Genomic DNA, 18,619 nt, shown 5'->3' with positions numbered 1-18,619 from the left:
GTGGCTGAGGCCTTAACAGCTTGGAGGGCGGTCTGTTTTGGTGAAGAACTAGGGGTTCAAAGAGTAGTTTTCGAAGGGGATGCTCTCAACGTGGTCAACAACATTAATGAAGTAGGGCATTGTTAGAGACCTTATGGAAACATTGTTGCAGCTATCAAGGATAGACTCTACCAGTTCAGCCCTTTGGCAATGAATTCTGTTCACAGAGAAGCCAACCAAGTGGCTCATTCACTAGCAAAGTATGCATTGGTAGTCCATAATGAGTGTTTATGGAAGGAGGAGTGTCCACTCCTCATCCAGGATCTTCTTCATGATGAGCTTATGTAACAGTCAGTGATTTTGTTCTTGAAATCTGAATGAGTACTTAATATTCAAAAAAAAAAATATAAGAAAGAGATAAACAAAAAGTGTCCATCAATCTCAACTAACAGCTATCTTGTGGGTAGTTGACCACCTGTTCAAGGTTAAGGGTCGTCCGATCACCTTGAACTTATTTTGAGGTGGCCTACCATCACCAAAATATGTTGAGTGTTGCCCATCACAAGACTTATTTCTTACAAGATGCATAACTCTGAGACCTTGCAAAGACTTTCATCCAGTTTAAAGTTGGAGATTGGGGGCAAGGTTTTTCTTTGGCGTGATCATTGGCATCCTGCAAGGTACCTTCTTGATAAGTTTGGATATCGGGTTGTGTATGATTCTGATTTTTCTCTTAAGAGCACTAGCAGCAAATATTCAACAATTTTTTCTATTTTAAGAAAAATTTAGGGAATCAAACCACTTTTTTTTTTCTTATACAAAAACACCCCACAACTTCCCTTTATCTTTCCCTCGTCAAGCAAGAATCATCTCTTCTTCCGCTTCTCCTTCATTCCCTTAAATCTCTCTCTCTCTCTCTCTCTCTCTCTCTCTCTCTCTCTCTCTCTCTCTCTCTCTCTCTCCTATGAAATCTCTGTATCACTTTGGGAAAGAAAAAGAAAATATTGTATGAGATGGGTGCAGTTCTTCTTCTTTCTCTTGCTTCGTCTCGTTTCTGAAGCCCTTAGCCGATGTGCTCTTCACGAAGCAGGATCCAAACGCACAGATCGGAGAGGCTCTGTGCTTGGCTCTGCACTAGGGGAGCCACCGACATAAAAAGGCACCCTTTTGTTGATGAAATTAAGTGGTCGCTGATTCGAAACTACAGGCCACAGGAGGTGCGTGGGATGAGGAGGAGGGGAAAGGCGCACGTGAGCTACATCAACGTTGGGGCTCCCATTCCCCACAAGAGAAGGCAGCGGTGTTGGTGGAAGATATTTGGTTTAATTTTTTTTGTTGAAAAAGAGGAAGGCTAGATTTAACGCAAATCACAACAGCACCTATGACAATTACTACCATTACGTCAATGATTCAATTTTATATCCCTATTAGACTTGCTCATAAGTGTTCTGAATCAATCCTGTCCTAGTTTCAGTCATGGGTTCTCGCTAATCTTGCTGCATAGATAGTTGTGTTCCTCTTTCTGTCAATGTTCATTTGCTATAGGTGTTCTGAATCAATCCTGTTGTGGTTTTATTCATGGGTTCTCTCTAATCTTTATGCATAGATCGCTGTGTTCGTCTCTGTCAATGCCCATTTGCTTCAAATTGTTCTGAACGATCCCAAATGCAGTTTTTGATAATGGGTTCTCGTTAATTCGATGGTTGTTGCTCTCATAACCTCTCAACGACGAGCTGTTGTTGGATGGGATACCAAGGCTAAACGAAGAAAAAGATGAGGAAGAAGAAGAGAGGCGTGTTGTGTGAAGGTGTGAAGGAGAGAGAGTCAAACAGAGAGGCGTTTTTTTTTTTTTTTTTTTTTTTTAATTAAAAATATTGTATTGGGTAGCTACAGTGTATCCCAATGTATTGGGGAGCACTGTAGCTACCCAAGAATGAAGCCTTAAAATAGGGAAACTGCTGTGGACTGTTTTTTTTGTGACTTTTTTTCAAATTTTTTCCTAATTTAAAAAAGGGAACTACTTATAAGGTATCTGCTACTAGTGTTCAAACTCCAAACTTGCTTCTATCATTAAAGATGGAGATTGGTTTTGGCCGAATGCTTGATCTGAGGCTATAGTGGAGATCCAAAGCAAACTTCATGAAGTTGTGCTAGGGGGTGCTGACATACCGTGTGGAACTTAAGTAGTGGAAAGTATTCCTGTGCAGAAACGTGGGAGAATTTGAGAGAGATGAAGCCAGTTGTTAATTGGTGGAAGCTGGTTTGGTTACCAATGTCTATCCCTCGACATTCCTTTCTTCTTTGGTTAGTGTTTGGTGATGCAATTGTAACCAAACAAAGGATGTGTTGTTGGGACTATTCAGGAAAGAGCCTTTGTCTGTTTTGCCATGGTTGGCAGGAAAGTAGGGAACACCTCTTCCTTAGGTGCAGCTTTAGTCGACGGATTTGGACTAGAATCACGGCTGATTGCTCCTTTGTGGATGTGCCGTTGGATTGGGATAGTATTGAGAGTTGGGGCTCTACTGTGTCACATGGTAAGAGCCTTAAAGCATGCTTGGGAAGACTTTGTCTTGGAGCCATTGTCTATCACCTTTGGAAGCAAAAGAATGATCTGGGACACTGTAATACTCCACACACGGAAGAGGCTATTTTGGCTCAAATCAAGTGGGAAGTCCAAGCTAGAGTTTTGGCTAAAGGCCACTTCCAGTGTCTAGGAAAGTACTTAATTATCTCGTGTATAGCTGGAATTTGCACCCATTGTTGTAAACTGCTCTGTTGATTTCTGCAGAACTTATCGGGTGTATGAGTCTGTTTGCTCTGTTGTTCTTCATGTAGTTTGTTTGGGAGTAAGGCTTGTTTGTTGTTTAGGTTTGCTGCTCTTGTTGTAGCTGCCTGGGTGGTGGTGTTATCCTTGTATGGGATAGTGTACCAGTTTTTACTCGAGGGTTGTTGTTTGTTGGGTTATAAAAGTTTTAATTCATCTGAAAAAAAAAAAAAAAAAAAGATGCATAACTCTCTCTCTCTCTCTCTCTCTATGTCGTTTTCTTGAGTGTGTGGTGAGGCATTTAAATTGTGGGTATTATGAGTATCGCTCAACCACTGAGAGAAAAAAAAAGAAGAAAAAGATGGAGGCTCGAGAGTTAAAGCACGTGAAACAACGTCATCAGATCTTGTTTCCATTGCATGAGTGGTACCATGTTTTATTCCACTGTGTATTATTTTTTTTAAAATATTTTTTAATGATCACGACCTGTTGGGCAAAATGTGATCAAGTAATTGGACCCGGAACAAGTACATATGCTTGAAGCATCATCGTAGGCATAACTATACGCGTTTGGACAGGCATTCTTGAACATCATTGAGTAACGGGTGGGGGAGCAAGTCTGCGGCGTCGAGTGATTCCCGGTGCAGCAATACTCGGCAGTGTTGAATGCTGTGCATGCGCTCTTGCACGCGACCACCGAGTTTGAGTTTGTGACTTGCAACTCCTTCGGGCAGTCATCGTTCAAGTCTGCCACGCAACCTGCATACTGGCAGTCACCTTTTCCCCCGATAGCCCTTACACTCATTCCAATGTTGTACCCATCCACTAGGCTCACGTCATAGAAGTCCATATTAGTGGGACTAGAGGCGATTGTGAACTCGGCTAGCGTGGCTGGCAGCTCGCCGCTGAGAACACAATGGAGCGAGCCATTGCAATCGCCGGTGACGCATGTGCCTTTGCTTGAGGGGTCAAAGTTGCACTCGGTTCTCGCCCAGAACCGCCCCGACCAGCCTGCTCGGGCTGTGAGCTGGACTGACTGCCCGGTTTCAAGGAGAACCCACCATCCCCCAGTGTTGGTCCATTCCCTGAGAGAATACCAGGCCAAACTGTGTAGGTGCATTGATTGTTGAAGGTAAACACGGTTGCTGAAGCTACAAAACCTGCAATTTGAACTAAAAGTTAAATTATTTGACCCAAAAAAAAAACCCCAATTGATTTGGTAAAACTAAGAGTGTTTTGGAGAGATTGGAAGGGATTTTACCTAATGGAAACAAGAGAAGAAGGGGAAAAAGCTTGGAACTTATCACCATCGGTGTTTCTACGAGAGGAAGAAGAAAAGGAGTTGAGAGTGGTTGTTGGTGTACGTTATTATGGGGAGAGGTTCGTATTTATAGTCGGGTCCCCGTTGCATTTTCTTCCTTTACCAAATTTGGGCCTTTCTTTTCGTGAGCATTCTTTTGATGGGAGGGTTGAGGAACGGGTATTGATTCAACCACTGGTAAGGCATTCCAGACAAATCGCAAGAATCTTCTGAACACCCACCCCACCCTCCTTGTGAATTTGTGAAAGCGAAGAATAATTAATTAAGCAACCTCTTTTTTTTTTTTTTTTTCTTTTTTTTTTTTTTTTTTTTTTTTTTTGTGTTGGAGGCCGGTTTGGGTCCTCTAAAACCTCTTCATCCCATTTTCATCTCGGGTTTGTACGACATACTCGAGACTTGTCTACAAAAAGATGTGTACGTATCCATGTTTTGGTCATTTTGCACATAAAAATTAGACCCACTGATTTTGAAATTGCTCTTTGCCACAATATTAGTCACTCAGATCTTTTGCTCTGATGGCTTCCTTTTAAAGAATGATTAGCTACCTTATTTTAGTGATGAGTCCTTTCTCCGAGTTCATAATTTAATCTAAAGCTTTTACACTTGTGTCTAAACTTACCAAAGTCGGTCAACAACGGTCATTTTTGTCGAAATATTCTTATAAATCTATAATACCCCTATTATCTTAAAAACTAAAAAAAAAAAAAAATAAACTAAACTTTTTTTTTTTTTAAAAAAAAAAAAAGAAAAGAAAAATGTAAAATCAATCTACGTGGTTGGCCTAAATTACAAATCGTTCAATCCCACATAAAAAATAATTTAAAGGTTTTCAAGGTAAGCAAAAAATAACAATTTAGTCAATGAAATCAAATTCCGTCAAAATAATTGATGGATCTTGTTAGTGTCAACGTCAATACGAATAAAATGATAACATGTGTTACTCTTACTAAAAAAAAAAAAAATCAATATATTAAAAATATACATTTATACAACTAAATCACTCACTGTAGTCAAATTTTCATCAAAATACTTGACGGATTCTGTTAGTGTTCCACGTTAGTATCAATAAAAAAAATTCAAATTTTTTAATTGGGATGGCTCCACCCTTTTTTTTTTTAATTAAAAATTAATATTTTTTTTTTAAAGTTTTTTAATTTCTTTAAATTTTGAGTTTTTAATTTTTTTTTTTTAAAAAAATAAGTTTATTTATTTATTTTAGTTTTTAAGAGAATAAGAGTATTATAGGAATATTTTAACAAAAGTGACATTTTTAACACACTTTAGCTTGGTAGTTTAATGGGTTACATTAGAACACTTAGAGGTTCAGGGGATTATTCTAAAATCAACTATTAATTCAATGGATATATATTTTTTCCCCTCATAGACAAGCATGCCTTGGCTAAAAATGGGTGGTGGCGGATTTTGAAATCACTCAAAAATAAAGATCTATAAACATAAAATAGGCCATTTAAATATATAAATGATGATTTTAAAAGGAACATTGAATTTTGGGATGGATCGGAGCATTATTGAATTTTGATCCTATCATGAATATTTTAAAAGCTATGTAACCTTTGGGAGATAAGAGTATCAAGATAATAAAAGCAAAATGTAGTCTTTTGAGCTTTATCCTATGGATGTAGGTTATAGATTGAACCATGAAAATTTCTTTGTCTATTTTATTATTCCGCTATTGTCTTTATTTTTCAATTGATTATGTTTTCTTTCATTATTCAAAGTTATAGGCAAACACCAATTTTTGATCTGAAATTTAACTTTTACATTCTTTCTTTTCTCATTTCTCGTCGTTTTCTCTTTGATTTTAATATGTTTCAAAGAAGAAAACGATGTCTGAGGTCCATTACAATTCTCTCATAAATAGAAGTTGCATCCATTGTAAACATATCAAGGGAATAAAAACAAAATTTACCCATTTGAGTTTTATTCTGTGAATGTAGATCATAGACTAAACCACATAAATTTTTTTTTATTTGTTTTAATATTCCACTATTGTCTTTATTTTTCATTTGATTATGTTTTCTTTCAAAAAGGAGGATCGATATGAGTCTTGTATGTAAGTATTACACTAAAAAGATATTGCACATTCTCTAAAGCATATATATTTACTAGTTATATACTTAAAATAAGATTTTTATTTTTATTTTTTTATTTTTACTAATATGGCAACTGCATGTCTATTTCACCAAATGTCATATTTGTTAGATGACTGCTTATATCACATAATTTTTGTGTTACATTTTTGAAGGATTGTTTATCACATAGTCGGTATGTCCGATCCTCTATCTAGTCATACAGTTTTAATGTTTTCCTTTCATTATTTCCTCTGCCTACCTATATATTCTCCTCCCTGGCTTCCCATTTTGGCATTCAAGCCTTCAATTAATTTGGTCCTACTCTTGCTCGATCTATTTTATTAATCGCTCTATTCTTAATTGTGAGAATGCCTGGCAAGTCCTTGAAACAACAGGTTGCCGCCTTTAGGCAATCCCTCTTTTGTGAGGTCTCTCTCTCTCTCTCTCTCTTGGTCGCATAATTAAATACTCCTTAACTTACACAAAAAGTGTTGCATTGGTGGTTTCTCATACAACATATCATACGATATGTTGGATATATATATATATATATATCAATCTATACGTATTCTGCATGGAATATATGCTACAGTTTTCAGTATGTATAATTATTTGCTCTTAATGTTAAGGACCGAATTCATGAAAAATCATTAGACATTTAGACAATTGGATCTATGTCAATAGCTCAGAGGTCTCTTTGTTCTATAGAAGCTTACTAGTTACTACCAAAATCTTTGTGGGAAATTAAAACTCAATCTTTAATTAGAGTTTAATTTTTCAATTAAAAATGAAAAATGAGCAGTATTTCACAATTTAAGCCTACCTGATCCATCTTATCATTTGATATAGAGCTTGAGTTATATATGCTTTTCCATCCTCCATGTATGCTTGCAAGAAATGGGTTGGAGTACGATGAAGTAATACATGTATGTTCATGTTGCACTTAATTATTATATATGTTCCATACTTTAACTTTCAACAAAATTTATGGCAATTATCCTGATCATGTGAAAATTGAAATTAGTTAAGTGCAAAGTTTTCCACTTCAAATTTCACGCTTCATTCAAACGGCTATATATGCAAAAGCACCATGATGATCAAATTGTACTCCTCGCTTAAAGAAAGTAGTTTCTCAATTATTGTCCAGAAGATGTGCTCGATCAAAATTAGATCGTGAGATCTAAAAGATAAGTAATTATCGAAATATAATATTTACCAATTGCGGGTTATTTGCAGGAAATCCTCAATGGCCAGTTCACTTGTTTGGAGGAGTTGGAGGGTGAGGACAATCCGAACTTTATTGAGACAATTGTCAATATGTATTTGAACGAGTCGCCAAAGTATATAGATACCATAGAACAAACATTGTAAGTGGCATAATATGAAATTGGTTCTCTTGTATTTCCATTTCAATTAAACTTTTTTTTTTTGTGCTCATCAAATTTTGCTTATTTCTTATAAATAACAATTTAGTAATAACAATAATAATTCAATTCCAAGCTCATGCATGGTACGTGTGGTACGCGAAATAACTATCCAATTAAAAAAATAATAAATTTTACTGGAAATTGAAGAAATTAACATTTTTCTATTTCTAAATTCTAAAAAGACTTTTCATTTTTCTAGTAATTAGAGTTGCTATTGGAAAAAGTTATAATAACATTGGGCTTTATTTTATTTGTTTCATAGGGAGGCAACCCCCATCGATGTTGCTAATCTTGAAAGGTGTCTTTATAAGTTCAAAGGGAGCAGCTCCAGGTACTTGCATGAAAAAATAACCCATTCTCCAACAAATAACATAAATTGAAGGAATTAATTAACTAGAAATAATCATTATTCCTTTTTAGTATTTTCTGTTATATTTTCTCACTATTATTGTGATTTCAATCATTAATGTTATTTTCAGCATTGGTGCTAATAAGGTGACTATTGAAATCACTAAAATGCTGAATTGCTGCATTAGTGGCGACATAGAGGGGTAATGTTTGTACCTTCCCAACTTCATTTGTTTTTTTTTTTTTTTTTTTTTTTTTTCATCCCTTATTTAATAATTGGAATACTAAATATAGTTTTATATATCTGCTTATATTTCTTTCTCGAATATGATTTTAGACTAAAAGTTAAGAGTGATGCTATTTATTAGACTGTTATACGACTCCTATACAATTTGATGATGTAGCATAAAAATCACCCATTGGATCAAAACTTGTAAGAACAAAATAAATTATTGATTTTCATTGCCACGTCACTTTATTTATATATAACAGGCTGTTAAATAGTATTACCCAAAAGATTAAGCTAATATTGTTCTTACTTTGCATTAATTAGTACGAATGCTAAAGCATTATATATAAGAAATTATTGACTTTTCCATGAATGTATAAACAGCTGTAGGGTTGGACTCTCGGGGATGAAAGAGGTGTATGACACTTTCCACAATAAACTGAAAGCCTATCTAAAGGTTCGTCTCTAACTCAGAGACACGCACATCCAAACACAAACAATTGATTTTCTTGTTTAATTAGGTTCGAATAAATAGGTCATATGTTAGTTCCTTTCTTTTTTTCTTTTTTCTTTTTTTTTATTTTATTATTTTTTTTTTTTATTTTGTTCATTTTGCAGTTGCTGCAACAAGCCAATGCTGTCACGTCTGGCCCCAAGGGAAGAGATGGTTAGCAAGAACAAGTAGTATTTGGTGGATTACATGTCTGTGTGCAAATTCACCCTTTCCATAATTCTCGACTAATAGTGAATAAAAACCAGGCGATTTCCCTGGTGCTATGTGCTTAATTATTGCTTAGCTTTTCTTGTGGTTTGTGGGAATTAGGTTCCTTAGCCAAGTTCGTCTGTAATAAAGGTCACTGATGATACCTAAGAAGACCCTTAATTTTATGCTCTGGTGTTGGGGCTATATATATATATATATATATATGTCAACTTTAATTAATTTTTAAATTTTTAGCAAGACCCTCTTCCTTAGGTGTAGCTTTAGTCGACAGATTTGGACTAGAATCACGGCTGATTGCTCCTTTGTGGATGTGCCGTTGGATTGGGATAGTATTGAGAGTTGGGGCTCTACTGTGTCACATGGTAAGCTTGGGAAGACTTTGTCTTGGAGCCATTGTCTATCACCATTGGAAGCAAAAGAATGATCTGGTACACTGTAATACTCCACACACGGAAGAGGCTATTTTGGCTCAAATCAAGTGGAAAGTCCAAGCATGAGTTTTGGCTAAAGGCCGCTTCCAGTGTCTAGGAAAGTACTTAATTATCTCGTGTATAGCTGGAATTTGTACCCATTGTTGTAAACTGCTCTGTTGATTTCTGCAGAACTTATCGGGTGTATGAGTCTGTTTGCTCTGTTGTTCTTCATGTAGTTTGTTTGGGAGTAAGGCTTGTTTGTTGTTTAGGTTTGCTGCTCTTGTTGTAGCTGCCTGGGTGGTGGTGTTATCCTTGTATGGGATAGTGTACCAGTTTTTACTGGAGGGTTGTTGTTTGTTGGGTTATAAAAGTTTTAATTCATCTGAAAAAAAAAAGAAAAAGAAGATGCATAACTCTCTCTCTCTCTCTCTCTCTCTCTATGTCGTTTTCTTGAGTGTGTGGTGAGGCATTTAAATTGTGGGTATTATGAGTATCGCTCAACCACTGAAAGAAAAGAAAAAGAAAAAGATGGAGGCTCGAGAGTTAAAGCACGTGAAACAACGTCATCAGATCTTGTTTTCATTGCATGAGTGGAACCATGTTTTATTCCATTGTGTATTATTTTTCTAAAAATATTTTTTAATGATCACGACCTGTCGGGCAAAACGTGATCAGATAATCGGATCCGGAACAAGTACATATGCTTGAAGCATCATCGTAGGCATAACTATACGCGTTCGGACACGCATTCTTGAACATCATTGAGTAACGGGTGGGGGAGCAAGTCTGCGGCGTCGAGTGATCCCCGGTGCAGCAATACTCGGCAGTGTTGAATGCCGTGCATGCGCTCTTGCATGCGACCACCAAGTTTGAGTTTGAGTTTGAGTTTGAGTTTGTGACTTGCAACTCCTTTGGGCAGTCATCGTTCAAGTCTGCCACGCAACCTGCGTATTGGCATTCACCTTTTCCCCCGGTAGCCCTTACACTCATTCCAACGTTGTACCCATCCACAAGGCTCACGTCATAGAAGTCCATATTAGTGGGATCAGATGCGATTGTGAACTCGGCTAGCGTTGCTGGCAGCTCGCCACTGAGAACACAGTGGAGCGAGCCATTGCAATCGCCAGTGACACATGTGCCTTTGCCCGAGGGGTCAAAGTTGCACTCGGTTCTAGCCCAGAACCGCCCCGACCAGCCTGCTCGGGCTGTGAGCTGGACTGACTGCCCCGGTTTCAAGGAGAACCCACCATTCCCCAGTGTCGGTCCATTCCCTGAGAGAATACCAGGCCAAACTGTGTAGGTGCATTGATTGTTGAAGGTAAACACGGTTGCTGAAGCTACAAAACCTGCAATTTGAACTAAAAGTTAAATTATTTGACCCAACAAAAAAAAAAACAAAAAAAAAAACCCAATTGATTTGGTAAAACTAAGAGTGTTTTGGAGAGATTGGAAGGGATTTTACCTAATGGAAACAAGAGAAGAAGGGGAAAAAGCTTGGAACTTATCACCATCGGTGTTTCTACGAGAGGAAGAAGAAAAGGAGTTGAGAGTGGTTGTTGGTGTACGTTATTATGGGGAGAGGTTCGTATTTATAGTCGGGTCCCCATTGCATTTTCTTCCTTTACCAAATTTGGGCCTTTCTTTTCGTGAGCATTCTTTTGATGGGAGGGTTGAGGAACGGGTATTGATTCAACCACTGATAAGGCATTCCAGACAAATCGCAAGAATCTTCTGAACACCCACCCCACCCTCCTTGTGAATTTGTGAAAGCGAAGAATAATTAATTAAGCAACCTCTTTTTTTTTTTTTTTTTTTGTGTTGGAGGTTTGGGTCCTCTAAAACCTCTTCATCCCATTTTCATCTCAGGTTTGTACGACATACTCAAGACTTGTCTACAAAAAGATGTGTACGTATCCACGTTTTGGTCACTTTGCACATAAAAATTAGACCCGCTGATTTTGAAATTGCTCTTTGCCACAATATTAGTCACTCAGATCTTTTGCTCTGATGGCTTCCTTTTAAAGAATGATTAGCTACCTTATTTTAGTGATGAGTCCCTTCTCTGAGTTCATAATTTAATCTAAAGCTTTTACATTTGTGTCTAAACTTACCAAAGTCGGTCATAACGGTCATTTTTGTCGAAATATTCCTATAAATCTATAATACTCCTATTATCTTAAAAACTAAAAAAAATAAAATAAACTAAACCTTTTTTTTTTAAAAAAAAAAAGAAAAAAGAAAAAAAAAATGTAAGATCAATCTACGTGGTTGGCCTAAATTACAAATCGTTCAATCCGGCATAAAAAATAATTTAAAGGTCTTCAAGGTAAGCAAAAAATAACAATTTAGTCAATGAAATCAAATTCCGTCAAAAAATTGACGGATTCTGTTAGTGTCAACGTCAATACCAATAAAATGATAACATGTGTCACTCTTACTAAAAAAAAAATCAATATATTAAAAATATACATTTATAAAACGAAATTACTCACCGCAGTCAAATTTTCATCAAAATACTTGACGTATTCTGTTAGTGTTCGATGTAAGTATCAATAAAATGAAGACATGTACGTATCACTATTAATAATATATATATATATATAACTAAAAAGTTAAAAAATTAAAATTTTTTAATTGGGATGGCTCCACCCTTTTCTTCTTTTTTTTTTTTTTGTTTTAATTAGAAATTAATTTTTTTAAAAGTTTTTAAAGTTTTTTAATTTCTTTAAATTTTTAGTTTTATATTTTTAGTTTTTTAAAATTTCTTTTTTTTAATATATATATATATATATATATATATATATATATATATATATATATTTTATTTTTTAAGAGAATAAGAGTATTATATGAATATTTCAACAAAAGTGACATTTTTAACACACTTTGGTAGTTTGATGGATTACATTAGTACACTTAGAAGTTCAGAGAGCTATTCTAAAATCAATTGTTAATTCAAATGGATATATATATATATATATATATATATATATATATATATATATATATATATATATATATATATATATATATATATATATATATATATATATATATATGTATGTATTTTTTTTCCCCTCATAGACGAGCATGCCTTTGCTAAAAATGGGTGGTGGCGGATTTTGAAATCACTCAAAAATAAAGATCTATAAACATAAAATAGGCCATTTAAATATATAGATGATGATTTTAAAAGGAACATTGAATTTTGGGATGGATCAGAGTATTATTAAATTTTGATCCCATCATGAATATTTTAAAAGCTATGTTACCTTTGGGGGATAAGAGTATCAAGAGAATAAAAGCAAAATGTAGTCATTTGGACTTTATCCTATAGATGTAGTCATAGACTGAACCATGCAAATTTCTTTGTCTATTTTATTATTCCGCTATTGTCTTTATTTTTCATTTGATTATGTTTTCTTTCATGTATCAAAGCTATAGGCAAACGCCAATTTTTAATCTGAAATTTAACTTTTACTTTCTTTCTTCTCTCATTTCTCGTTGTTTTCTCTTTGATTTTAATATGTTTCAAAGAAGAAAACGATATCTGAGGTCCATTACAATTCTCCCATAAATAGGATCGGAGTCGCATCTATTGTAAACATATATATCAAGGGAATAAAAACAAAATTTAGCTATTTGAGTTTTATTCTGTGAATGTAGATCATAGACTAAACCACATAAAATTCCTTTATCTGTTTTATTATTCCACTATTGTCTTTATTTTTCATTTGATTATGTTTTCTTTAAAAAAGGAGGATCGATATGAGTCTTGTATGTAAGTACGTATTACTCTAAAAAGATATTGTACATTCTCTAAAGCATATATATTTACTAGTTATATACTTAAAATAAGATTTTTATTTTTTATTTTTTTATTTTTACTAATATGGCGACTGCATGTCTATTTCACCAAATGTCATATTTGTTAGATGACTGCTTATATCACATAATTTTTGTGTTACATTTTTGAATGATTGTTTATCACATAGTCGGTATGTCCGATCCTCTATCTAGTCATACAGTTTTATTGTTTTCCTTTCATTATTTCCTCTGCCTACCTATATATTCTCCTCACTGGCTTCCCATTTTGGCATTCAAGCCTTCAATTAATTTGGTCCTACTCTTGCTCGATCTATTTTATTAATCGCTCTATTCTTAATTGTGAGAATGCCTGGCAAGTCCTTGAAACAACAGGTTGCCGCCTTTAGGCAATCCCTCTTTTGTGAGGTCTCTCTCTCTCTCTCTTGGTCGCATAATTAAATACTCCTTAACTTACACAAAAAGTGTTGAATTGGTGGTTTCTCATACAACATATCATACGATATGTTGGAGATATATATATATATATCAATCTATACGTATTCTGCATGGAATGTATGCTACAGTTTTCAGTATGTATAATTATTTGCTCTTAATGTTTAAGGACCGAATTCATGAAAAATCATTAGACATTTAGACAATTGGATCTATGTCAATAGCTCAGAGGTCTCTTTGTTCTATAGAAGCTTACTAGCTAGTTACTACCAAAATCTTTGTGGGAAATTAAAACTCAATCTTTAATTAGAGTTTAATTTTTCAATTAAGAATTAAAAATTAGCAGGATTTCACAATTTAAGCCTGCCTGATCCATCTTATCATTGGATATAGAGCTTGAGTTATGCTTTTCCATCCTCCATGTATGCTTACAAGAAATGGGTTGGAGTAGGATGAAGTAATACATGTATGTTCATGTTGCACTTAATTATTATATATGTTCCATACTTTTTATTATATATGTTCCATACTTTAACTTTCAACAAAATTAATGGCAATTATCCATATCATGTGAAAATGGAAATTAGTTAAAATTGCAAAGTTTTCCACTTCAAATTTCATGCTTCATTCAAACGGCTATATATGCAAAAGCATCGTGATGAAATTGTACTCCTCGCTTAAAGAAAGTAGTTTCTTAATTATTATCCAGAAGATGTGCTCGATCAAAATTAATTAGATCGTGAAATCTGAAAGATAAGTAATTATCGAAATATAATATGTACCAATTGCGGGTTATATATTGCAGGAAATCATCAATTGGCAGTTCACTTGTTTGGAGGAGTTGGAGAGTGAGGACAATCCGAACTTTATTCAGACAATTGTCAATATGTATTTGAACGAGTCGCCAAAGTATATAGATACCATAGAACAAACATTGTAAGTTGCATAACATGAAATTGGTTCTCTTGTATTTCCATTTCAATTAAACTTTTTTTTTTTTTGTGCTCATCAAATTTTGCTTATTTCTTATAAATAACAATTTAGTAATAACAATAATAATTCAATTCCAAGCTCATGCATGGTACGTGTGGTACGCGAAATAACTATCCAATTAAAAAAATAATAAATTTTATTGGAAATTGAAGAAATTAACATTTTTCTATTTCTAAATTCTAAAAAGAATTTTCATTTTTCTAGTAATTAGAGTTGCTATTGGAAAAAGTTATAATAACATTGGGCTTTATTTTATTTGTTTCATAGGGAGGCAACCCCCATCGATGTTGCTAATCTTGAAAGGTGTCTTTATAAGTTCAAAGGGAGCAGCTCCAGGTACTTGCATGAAAAAATAACCCATTCTCCAACAAATAACATAAATTGAAGGAATTAATTAACTAGAAATAATCATTATTCCTTTTTAGTATTTTCTGTTATATTTTCTCACTATTATTGTGATTTCAATCATTAATGTTATTTTCAGCATTGGTGCTAATAAGGTGACTATTGAAATCACTAAAATGCTGAATTGTTGCATTAGTGGCGACATAGAGGGGTAATGTTTGTACCTTCCCAACTTCATTTGTTTTTTTTTTTTTTTTTTTCATCCCTTATTTAATAATTGGAATACTAAATATAGTTTTATATATCTGCTTATATTTCTTTCTCGAATATGATTTTAGACTAAAAGTTAAGAGTGATGCTATTTATTAGACTGTTATATGACTCCTATATAATTTGATGATGTAGCATAAAAATCACCCATTGGATCAAAACTTGTAAAAAGAAAATAAATTATTGATTTTCATTGTCACGTCACTTTAGTTATATATAACATCACTTTAGTTATATATAACATGCTGTTAAATAGTATTACCCAAAAGATTAAGCTAATATTGTTCTTACTTTGCATTAGTACGAATGCTAAAGCATTATATATAAGAAATTATTGACTATTCCATGAATGTATAAACAGCTGTAGGGTTGGACTCTCGGGGATGAAAGAGGTGTATGACACTCTCCACAATAAACTGAAAGCCTATCTAAAGGTTCGTCTCTAACTCAGAGACACGCACATCCAAACACAAACAATTGATTTTCTTGTTTAATTAGGTTCGAATAAATAGGTCATATGTTAGTTCCTTTTTTTTTTTTTTTTTTTATTTTGTTCATTTTGCAGTTGCTGCAACAAGCCAATGCTGTCACGTCTGGCCCCAAGGGAAGAGATGGTTAGCAAGAACAAGTAGTATTTGGTGGATTACATGTCTGTGTGCAAATTCACCCTTTCCATAATTCTCGAATAATAGTGAATAAAAACCAGACGATTTCCCTGGTGCTATGTGCTTAATTATTGCTTAGCTATTCTTGTGGTTTGTGGGAATTAGGTTCCTTGGCCAAGTTCGTCTGTAATAAAGGTCACTGATGATACCTAAGAAGACCCTTAATTTTATGCTCTGGTGTTGGGGCTATATATATATATATATATATATATATATATATATATATATATATATATCAACTTTAATTAATTTTTAAATTTTTAACATTACGTTGAATATTCTCTTTCTGGGCACTCAAATAGGTGTTGAACAACTCGAGTAAATGAGCCCAAATTGTATTACATATACCAAATTGATGGACCGAACAAACTCTCACATAAACCGTCCTACTAACCATTGCAATAAAATAACTTTATTACACGGGTTCAATTATGTATATATGGCTCTCCTATTAAACAGCACCATTTGTTTGGAAAATGTATACCACTTCAAAATGACCAATCAAATTTGCAATTGGAGCTTTTTAGAATTGCTTATAAAGCTGAGTCTCATCTAATAAGTAACTAATGCGAGATTTACCACCCATAGCACCTTTATAATTTACCCATTCTATGTCGGCAATCTATCTTTTCTCAATATGGGACAAATTTTCTTGGGCGTCACACAATTGAGCATAAGTCAACGTAAAATTCATTAACAACTTACTGTTGAGAATTCCTAACGAAATTCTTTTTTAGTGAGCCCATAATATATAGCATACTAAGACACCACTTATTTCAAAAGTTTAAGTATATGAATTTGGACCCAACTATGTTATATAAAATACTCACTCTTATTACATCTTAGTAACGTGGGACACCTCACAATTACGTACCCTCCACACTTATATATAAGATCAGACTGTTTATATATATGAAATACCTCAAAAAAAAAAAATATTTGAAAGGTATATACTCTGAAGAACAAAGTGGAAGCCTAGGTTGTAGAGGTCTGTGATCTTTCTCTCCCTCACACACACACACACTCAGATACAAACACATAGACAATTAATTTCTTGCTTCGGTTGGAGATAAATAAGCGATTTGTTAGTTTTCTTTTTCTGTGCAAATTCACCATTTCTAATTGTATGCGACTATTTCGTAACTTTTATTGTGTCATTTGGCTGAAAACGATGACGTAAGGTTGACGGTTTATGCACCAGTCCGGCAGTTCATGTCATCTTTAGGCTACCTTTAGTTCACGAAATTTAGGGCTTGTTTGGCAAAGACATGTACAGAACAGAATAGTGAGCTGTTAATTTTGGAATTAGTAAAAAGTGATGATGAGATATAAAAGTTTTAAAAAATGTATAGAAAAGTGAAAAAGTTTTGGATTGTTGTGAATAAAAAATTATTGATGTGATATAAAAAGTGAAAAAGTGAGAATGTTTTGAAGTTGATTGGTATTAAAAAGATATGAAAAAAAAAAAAAAAAAAAAGATAATTATATAAACAGTACCACCACTATTCGGTATTGTTCCGTCCCTTGACAAACAACTCCTTAGTTACGGGACAAGCTTACGTAATAGAATCATTATTCTATAGCTAGGAATAGTTTTTTTTTTTTTTGTAAGGGCCTATTCATTGAAATAGTTATTCTTATTAGAATAATTATTAATTCTCTTACGAAGAAGAATATCTATTCATTTAAAAAATGAAAGGAATAGCTATTCCTAAAAGAATAGACTACATTTTCTACAAAAAATCACTCATTATTTTATATTTTTTCTCAAATTTATTTTTTTAAAAAGAAAAAAGAAAGCCCCATACAATGGCTGGCCGACCACCCATTGGGATGGTTGGCCCGCCACATAAAGAGTTGAGGGTGGTTGCACCACTTCTAGAACGCCTCATGGTGGACCCCCGAGGTGTTCCCGGGGTGGTGCGACCACCCCTGGAGCATTTGAGGGTGGCTGGCTACCCCAATGGGTGGTCCCCACTGGTTTTCAATTTTTTTTTTAATAATATGAGTTTTTTTAAAATAATAATAATAATAATGTGATATTTTTTTTTTAGTAATTTTGATTGGATTCCAATTAAAATATGTAAGTTGTTACTAAATTAAAAAGTAAGAATAGTTATTCTATTTCATTCTTTTTTATCCTGGATAATAACCATACAATTTTTTAATAAAATACTTATTACGCAAAGCAAACAAACCTTTAATGTTTATAAAGTCAAGGCCATAGGCCATATCTCATAATTAAGATTGATTTGGATTATAAAAAAGGGCTTCAGCTCATCATTGTCCATAAAATTAGCCCATGCTTAATTTAGAACGTGGGCTTTTATTCTCAAACAAAAAATTAAGACGAGGCCCAATCAAAGCCATTAACTTTGAGCATTAAGGTGAAATCAAATTTCTCATTGAAGTTGCTCTATGGAAGAAGTCAAAGCACGTTCCTAAAATCATATGGTTGTCCTATATTGGTTTTTTTAATTTTTAATTTTTTTAACTTCATTTGTAATTTTTGAAGTATGTGATATCAAAATGTTTTGAGAGATTGTTGAAGTATGCAAAAATAACAATTTATTTCCTATTATCAAATTCCGTCTAATAACTTAATGGATTCTGTTAATGTGCCACGTCACAACTAATAAAACTATAACGTGTGTCCTATTTAATTACTAACTTTTAAAAAACACACCTAGAATTTCCATGTCATATTACTAAGCCACATCTGATTTTTTTTTTTTTTTCTTTTTTATAAAGCTTATCATGTTTCTTTCATGACTGCTTTTCACATAAT

At 33.9% G+C, this 18,619-nt stretch overlaps 2 protein-coding genes and 1 pseudogene across 2 annotated transcripts; 1 reads left to right on the top strand and 2 right to left on the bottom strand.

The window, feature by feature from the left end:
• Positions 1 to 3,215: 3,215 nt before the first annotated feature.
• Positions 3,216 to 4,053, bottom strand: LOC133857512 (pathogenesis-related thaumatin-like protein 3.5; annotated as a pseudogene).
• Positions 4,054 to 6,525: 2,472 nt separating this feature from the next.
• LOC133857511 (histidine-containing phosphotransfer protein 4-like) lies at positions 6,526 to 8,139 on the top strand. Its single transcript, XM_062292779.1, has 4 exons — positions 6,526 to 6,585; positions 7,394 to 7,524; positions 7,847 to 7,915; positions 8,064 to 8,139. Exons 1-4 carry the CDS (start codon positions 6,526 to 6,528, stop codon positions 8,137 to 8,139), a joined length of 336 nt encoding a protein of 111 aa, XP_062148763.1.
• Positions 8,140 to 9,937: 1,798 nt separating this feature from the next.
• Positions 9,938 to 10,809, bottom strand: LOC133857510 (pathogenesis-related thaumatin-like protein 3.5). The gene is made up of 2 exons (XM_062292778.1): positions 10,761 to 10,809; positions 9,938 to 10,644 (listed from the first exon to the last, which is right to left on the bottom strand). Exons 1-2 carry the CDS (start codon positions 10,807 to 10,809, stop codon positions 9,938 to 9,940), a joined length of 756 nt encoding a protein of 251 aa, XP_062148762.1.
• Between the last annotated feature and the right edge of the window lie 7,810 nt (positions 10,810 to 18,619).

This window comes from Alnus glutinosa, chromosome 14 (assembly GCF_958979055.1).
Source record: "Alnus glutinosa chromosome 14, dhAlnGlut1.1, whole genome shotgun sequence".
Taxonomy (NCBI): domain Eukaryota; kingdom Viridiplantae; phylum Streptophyta; class Magnoliopsida; order Fagales; family Betulaceae; genus Alnus; species Alnus glutinosa.
This window is presented reverse-complemented; position numbering and strand designations above follow the sequence as displayed.